General features: G+C 57.0%; 3 protein-coding genes across 3 annotated transcripts in view; all 3 read left to right on the top strand.

The window, feature by feature from the left end:
• Window positions 1-569, top strand: part of VDAG_07418 (alpha-ketoglutarate-dependent sulfonate dioxygenase) — a gene marked incomplete at both ends in the record, with an annotated part of 1,320 nt that extends 751 nt beyond the window's left edge. The window contains 2 exons of the mRNA XM_009656323.1: window positions 75-267; window positions 322-569. Of these exons, the coding sequence (XP_009654618.1) occupies window positions 75-267; window positions 322-569 (441 nt within the window). The remainder of the gene's footprint in view (window positions 1-74; window positions 268-321) is intronic.
• Window positions 570-1,859: 1,290 nt separating this feature from the next.
• VDAG_07417 (allantoate permease) lies at window positions 1,860-3,819 on the top strand (the record flags this gene model as incomplete). Its single annotated transcript, XM_009656322.1, has 4 exons — window positions 1,860-2,156; window positions 2,361-2,408; window positions 2,460-2,653; window positions 2,703-3,819. The coding sequence occupies 4 exons, from the start codon at window positions 1,860-1,862 to the stop codon at window positions 3,817-3,819; spliced, it is 1,656 nt and encodes a 551-aa protein (XP_009654617.1).
• A 1,138-nt stretch (window positions 3,820-4,957) lies between these two features.
• The window catches only part of VDAG_07416 (uncharacterized protein), a gene marked incomplete at both ends in the record, with an annotated part of 3,442 nt that continues 1,765 nt past the window's right edge, over window positions 4,958-6,634 (top strand). The window contains one exon of the mRNA XM_009656321.1: window positions 4,958-6,511. Within this exon, the coding sequence (XP_009654616.1) occupies window positions 4,958-6,511 (1,554 nt within the window). The remainder of the gene's footprint in view (window positions 6,512-6,634) is intronic.

Here is a 6,634-nt window from a genome sequence, read left to right as displayed (position 1 = left end):
CCGGCACCACCTTCCTCTACATCCTCGACGTGCCGGCCGTCGGCGGCGACACGCTCTTCGCCGACGGCGTCGAGGCCTACAGGCGGCTGAGCCCGCTGTTCAGGGAGAGGCTGCACGGGCTCAAGGCCGTGCACTCTGGGTTCGAGCAGGTCGAGGCCTCCGTCCGCAAGGGCAGCATCAAGAGGAGGGAGCCCGTCGCCAACGAGCACCCCATCGTCAGGACGCACCCTGCGACCGGCGAGAAGGCCATCTACGTCAACCCGCAGTGTACGTGCACTCTCCTGTCCTGATTCTAGCAGAAACGAGCGCTAACAGTTCCAGTCACCCGCGATATCGTCGGCCTCAAGAAGGAGGAGTCTGATGCGCTGCTCAAGTTCCTCTACGAGCACATTGCGTGGAGCGCCGACATCCAGGCCCGCGTCAAGTGGGAGGCCGGCACTGTCGTCGTGTGGGATAACCGTGTGACCCAGCACTCTGCTCTCGTGGACTGGAAGGACGGCGACCGCAGGCATCTGGCGCGCATCACGCCCCAGGCCGAGCGACCGTATGAGACGCCCTACGAGACGTGAGCTTGTTGTCGTTTGTGTGATACCTTAGCTTAGCAACGAATAATGTGCCACTGTACACCGAAGTGCCTTGAAAAGTGCAGAAAGTGATCGTCATCTGTTCAGCTCGTGAGAAATCAAGCCACGAGGGAGTCGCATCAAGGTCCCAAGGTGGTGGAAACGCTTCATGGCAACCGATTTGGCCGTCCTTGTGAACGCCCTTCAGAAGTCTAGGCCTACCATCCTACAGGCGATGGCGCTTCGAAATCGCAGTGACGCCGTCACAACACCTGGCCAGTCGCTCGGCTCCCTGAAAGCAGACGAAGCCCGAGGCCCGACATGTTCGCCTCGTCCCTGCATGGAAGAGCACTTATCCTGGCACTTCATTGCGTCCGATCGGTCATTCAGCCCCCGCCGCAACGTTCCCAGGACGGTGGGCCGCCTGCAGCGAGGCCGGTTCAATTGGCAGTTGGCGCCGTGATAAGCGTGTCGCAATCCCATGGTCGCGGTCACGCCATCTGCTCCCACGCAATGCCGCGACGTGTTTACGGGGACTCCTCTCCGATTGCCACCCGCAGGCCATTATTCTCAAGCCTCTGGTTCTTGTCCGTGGTCGTGATGGGGTTGATGTCCTTGGCGACTTCTTTGGGTAATCTTTGCGTGCTGGTGTGTTGCAGGGTGCGTCTGGTAGCGGTCCGTTGCCAATGGTCTGAAATTCTGCTCTCGGTGTGTGTTGTTGGAGGCTTCCCTCCCCAATCGAATGGTGCCAGTTCGTAATGACTCGTCTGAACAAGTCGTCATGTCGGTGATGGTCCGACAATCTCTCCGCATGTCGCAGGCTGTTGCAGCAGATCTGGAGCCCAAAGGGCTTCCAGCACCGGCACACAACCCAGATGGATGCCCCCCCGCCGTCTACCATGCGTTCCCCAAAGCCGATCACCTCGAGGTCATTGTCCCGGCATCATTTTTCGGCGTATGGCACCATAGATAGACCACATTCTCGCCAATGGCAGCCCGAGCGATGTCAAAGATATTGCCGTCTCGCATGGGGTCTTGCGTGCTGGGTATTCATGGCGTCGAGGACCGCGGATCGGCTTCGTGGTCGTTGAGCCTCAGAGTATAAAACACGTGCGGCGCACGCATGCCCGCGGAGATGTCTCGCCCATCGGATCCTGATCTGAGCATCTCGATCTGGGCGTCGAATCAGCACCATTGTCTTACGTATTCGTTGTCTTAGCCAACGCTTGAAAGCACTGCCGCTGCCCCCCCCTTTTGGCCAGTCTCAACGGCGTGATCGCGGATTACTGAACTGCCATGGCTGGCATTTCTCCGGCTGGGGGTCCCTTCCAGGACAGCCCTACGGAGAAGCGACGTCTGGAGGAGACGCAGGACGACAAGCTGGGCTCCAGCCCTGCGGATTCCATCACCGATGAGGAGAGCAGACCCGCCAGGAAGGGCCACTACGGATCTACCGAAGACCACGTTTTCTCTGACCCTTCGGTTGCGGACTACTGGCGCAAGGTCTACGAGCAGGCGGGGTACGAGAACCGACACCGTTTCGACCCCACGCTGGAGTGGACTGCCGAAGAGGAGAGGAAGCTGGTGAAGAAGGTGAGATCGCTGCAGCCCGATCGGCATGATCTGCCGTAGGGACAATGGCTGACAGACGCAGATTGATTGGCGCATCTTGCTGTGGGCATGGATCATGTTCGTGGCGCTCGATCTCCACCGAAAGAACATTAATCGTGCCATTTCCGACAACATGGTTCGTACAATACAGCGTGATGCGCATGCACGTGCTAATATGTGGTATAGTTGCCCGAGCTGGGCATGGACACAAACGACTTCAACTATGGCCAAACTGTCAGTGTCATGATGTCAGTGATCGAGCAGAACAGGGCTAATGCGGCATAGATTTTCCTCGTGTCATTTCTCTCGGCCGAACTGCCCAGCGGCCTGATCAGCAAGAAGCTCGGTGCCGACAGGTGGATTCCCTTCCTGATCGTGTCTTGGTCCATCGTTGCCGGCTCACAGGCGTTCCTGACCAACCGCGCCGGCTTTTACGCCATCAAGGCTCTGCTTGGGCTGCTGATGGGCGGGTTCATTCCGTGCGTCGCCCTATCGCTGTCCTTTTGGAATTGTTGCTGACCCTCGCAGGGATGTCGTATTGTACCTGACCTACTTTTACAAGTCGAATGAGCTTCCCGTGAGGCTGGCGTGGTTCTGGACAGCGCTCAGCACGTCGAACATTGTCGGCTCGCTGGTGGCGGCTGGTGTCCTGCAGATGCGAGGCGTCAATGGTTGGGCTGGATGGCGCTGGCTGTACGTACTCTCCAACGATGGCGTGTGCCGGCAAACTACTGACAGACTGCCCAGCTTCCTCCTCGAGGCCATCTTCACCATCATCGTCGGCATCTTCGCGTGGGGCCTCATGCCACCTGGGCCTTGCCAGACGGCCAACTGGTTCCGCGGTCAGAAGGGCTGGTTCAGCGAGCGCGAGGAGCTCATCCTCGTCAACCGGCTGCTGCGCGACGACCCGAGCAAGGGCGACATGAACAACCGGCAGGCGGTGGGCGGCAAGAAGCTCTGGCTCGCCATCAGCGACTGGGAGCAGTGGCCGCTGTACCTCATCGGGCTGACGACGTACATCCCGCCGTCGCCGCCCAACACGTACCTCTCGTTCATCCTGCGGCAGCTCGGCTTCTCCGTCTTCGAGGCGAACCTGCTGGCGATGCCGTCGCAGTTCCTCTTCGCCGTCAACCTGCTCATCGTGTCGTGGGTGTCGGAGCGGGTGCGGGAGCGGGCCATGGTGTCGTCGACGTCGAACATTTGGATCTTTGCGTGGCTCGTGCCGCTCGTGACGCTGCGCGCCGACGCGAGCCCATGGGTGCGCTACGCGCTGCTGACGGGCCTGCTGAGCTACCCGTACTGCCACGCCATCCTCGTCGGGTGGAACGCCAAGAACAGCAACTCGGTGCGCACGCGGGCCGTCAGCGCGGCGCTGTACAACATGTTTGTGCAGAGCGGCAACATTGTGGCGTCCAACATTTACCGCGAGGACGACAAGCCGCTGTACCGCCGGGGCAACAAGATCCTGCTCGGCATCTGCTGCTTCAACATTGTGCTGTTCTATGGCGTCAAGGCGTTCTACGTCTGGCGGAACAAGACGCGTGATGCCCGGTGGAACGCGCTGACGAAGGAGCAGCAGGAGGAGTACCTGCTGAACACCAAGGATGAAGGCATGAAGAGGCTGGATTTCCGATTCTCTCACTGAGGGCCTTTGTGTAGGGCGATGAGAGTGGGATGGAGGCAGTAAATGCCAAAGGGTCACACAGGCCCCATTGCTTGGAGATGCCGGAAGAGAAGCCAGGTGGTGTTGGGTGTTGGGTGCATGCAGAGGTCCGCTGGGAAGGCGCTCAGTAGCGTTTAGCTGTCTGTCAGCCTTGTACTGCCACACCTACCAAACCAAGTAGAAGGTACCTGCCTGCTCACGAATAGAGAGGTACCTAGGTACCTTAGGTAAGGTACGTAAGGTAATCAGACCAGCTTGGTTCCTGCCTCAGGTCGGCATCTCTAGAACGCCCCGTGTATACGTCTTCGTCGCCACACATGATTGTCCATGTGGCTCATAATACCCAATTGATTTCGCACTCCGCCTTTCGCACCCCGGCTACTCGTGGCACTTTCCTCCAGCACGAAAGTATAGACCTCGATCAAAACCCGATATGGAGTCCTCAAGGTACCTTGAGCTACCTACCTACTACCTACCTAGGTAGCTACGTAACTGGCTGCCTCAGAGGCCGCCGTATAATCCCTACACCTGCGCCGGGCGCCTCAGCTGTCGTCTCCAGCCAACCGGGAAGCACACCTGCATCGTTACCCCACCTCCTCATGCGCCAAGACCGTTCTCAGACGTCGGTGAATGTCCAGCCAGACTCACGCTTGTCGCGTGCGAGCCTGAGCCCGCGCAGCCATCTCGTATATTTTGCGAGCTCAGGTTGGTCAAGACGTAGCCAGGCCCGTCGTCACTCCGATGTGCTCTAAGACTCTCCTGCCACACCTGACGATCTGGCTGGCAGTCCAGCCAACGAGACCGCTCCAGTCGCTGCACGAACTCGCACTTGCTGACACTCCTCCCTAGCACCTCAGGTTGCCTCACACGGTTCGCCAAGCGGCTGTGTTCCCCCAGTTCTCTTGGTGAGGGATCGGGCGTGGTTTTCTCAGTCCCCACCCTTGAAATCGAGACCGTTCTCACCCTCTTTCTCTTCCACGAGACCGTTCTCACCCTCTTTCTCTTCCAACACTTCCACCATGAGCAGATTCGTTACTTTGCCGTCTCCCCCATCGTCATACATCAAGGACAGTGCCCAATTCAAGCTTGGCGGCCCTGTGGCTCCGTCGCGAACAGCATCATGGAGGCGTTGGCAGCCTTGTCACTCGTTTGCAACGTTCTGCAGCTTCTTGACGTAGCTATCCGCGCTCTCAAAGCTTGCAAAGAGCTGCATGAATCTGGAGAGGGCCGACTCCGAGAACACAGCGACGCGGAGAAAAGTGTCAATGACCTTGTCGCGGCATTGGAAGAGTTCGATGCTACCTGCCCTGATCAAAGTCAACAGATTGACGTGCAGATTCGACGCGCCATCCAAGATTGCAACAAGACGAGCCTGGAAATTTTGGAAACTCTGAAACCCTGCCAGGTCAGAGGCCAGAAAGGTTTCTGGTCCTCTTTCCTTGCCATGGGGAACGTCGTTAGTCTACGTAAGGAAATTCAGACACGGCTGGCCGCCCTGGAATCCCATAAAAAGAAGCTGTCAGGGCTTTTAGAGCTGAGTACAAAGTACATCCGTCAGTTTGCCTCGCCAGTAATCCAAAGGCTAATTAGCGGTCTCGAATCTAGCTTCAAGGTCAATCAAATTCTACTCTGCCTTTCAAGGTTACAAGACAACTCGAACTCAAATGCGAGGGACCTGAAACATATCACGGAGCAGTTGCAAATACTTCTGATGTCATCCGCCTCTCATGGACTGACAAGAAGGAACGAGACTTTCCAAGCTGTACAACAGGAGTTCCCTCGCCTCCTTGAGCACATATACCAGCAAGGGGTTCTCGAGAGACTGCGACGGCGAGGCGCGACGAGAGGTTCTCGCCTTGATGCCATTGCGCCAGCAACGAAATATACTCTGGACTGGGTCTTCGCTTCGTCTGCAACAGATCGCCCGGGAACTCGTCAAAAGTATCACGCGACATTCGTCAGCTGGCTTCGCGAGGGTAGCGGATTCTACCACTTTCAGGGCAAACCTGGGTCCGGAAAATCAACGCTGATGAAGTCCGTTATCTACAACGCTGACACAAAGAGCCACTTGAGCTACTGGGCCGGCGACAAGCCTCTTTGTCTTGCCTCTTTCTTCTTCTGGAAGCCAGGGTCAATGCTGCAAAAGACCACCAGAGGCCTTGTGATGAGTCTTGTGTACGATATCATCAAGAGCTTCCCTCATCTTGCGGCAGTAGCCTTCCCTGAACATTGGGACCCAGAAAGCCATCATCTCAGCTGGCTTTCGAATACAACGATCCACGTACCCATCGGAAATGATGCCATTGTGGAAGGCTTCCAGAGACTCATCAAGCATCAAGGGCCCGGACATCCTAAGTTTTGTTTCTTCATTGACGGCCTCGACGAATTCGAAAATGATAGCGAGGATATGGCCCTCGGGCAGCTAGCAACTCTGCTTCAAGAGTGGGTCGACGTCTCACAGGGACACGTCAAGATCTGTGTGGCCAGTCGAGAACATTTCCCAGACATGGCAGGCGAAAGTCATCGGATCAAGCTCCAAGACTTCACATACCAAGATATCGAGGAACATGTTACGAGCAGCCTGGTTAAGAACAAGCGATTCGTCAAGCTTCAGTCCGTTGAAGGCAAGAGTTGCCGCGAATTGATCGACCGAGTTACACGCCACGCTGAGGGAGTTTTTCTCTGGGCGAGATTAGTCCTGCCGAGGATCCACACGGCCCTTGACGGTGGCTTCTCCATATCAAATATACTTAACATCGTCGACAAGACACCAAAGAAGATGGAAAAGTTTCTGGAC

The sequence above is a fragment of the Verticillium dahliae genome, genomic scaffold (genome assembly GCF_000150675.1).
Source record: "Verticillium dahliae VdLs.17 supercont1.16 genomic scaffold, whole genome shotgun sequence".
NCBI lineage: Eukaryota > Fungi > Ascomycota > Sordariomycetes > Glomerellales > Plectosphaerellaceae > Verticillium > Verticillium dahliae.
This window is presented reverse-complemented; position numbering and strand designations above follow the sequence as displayed.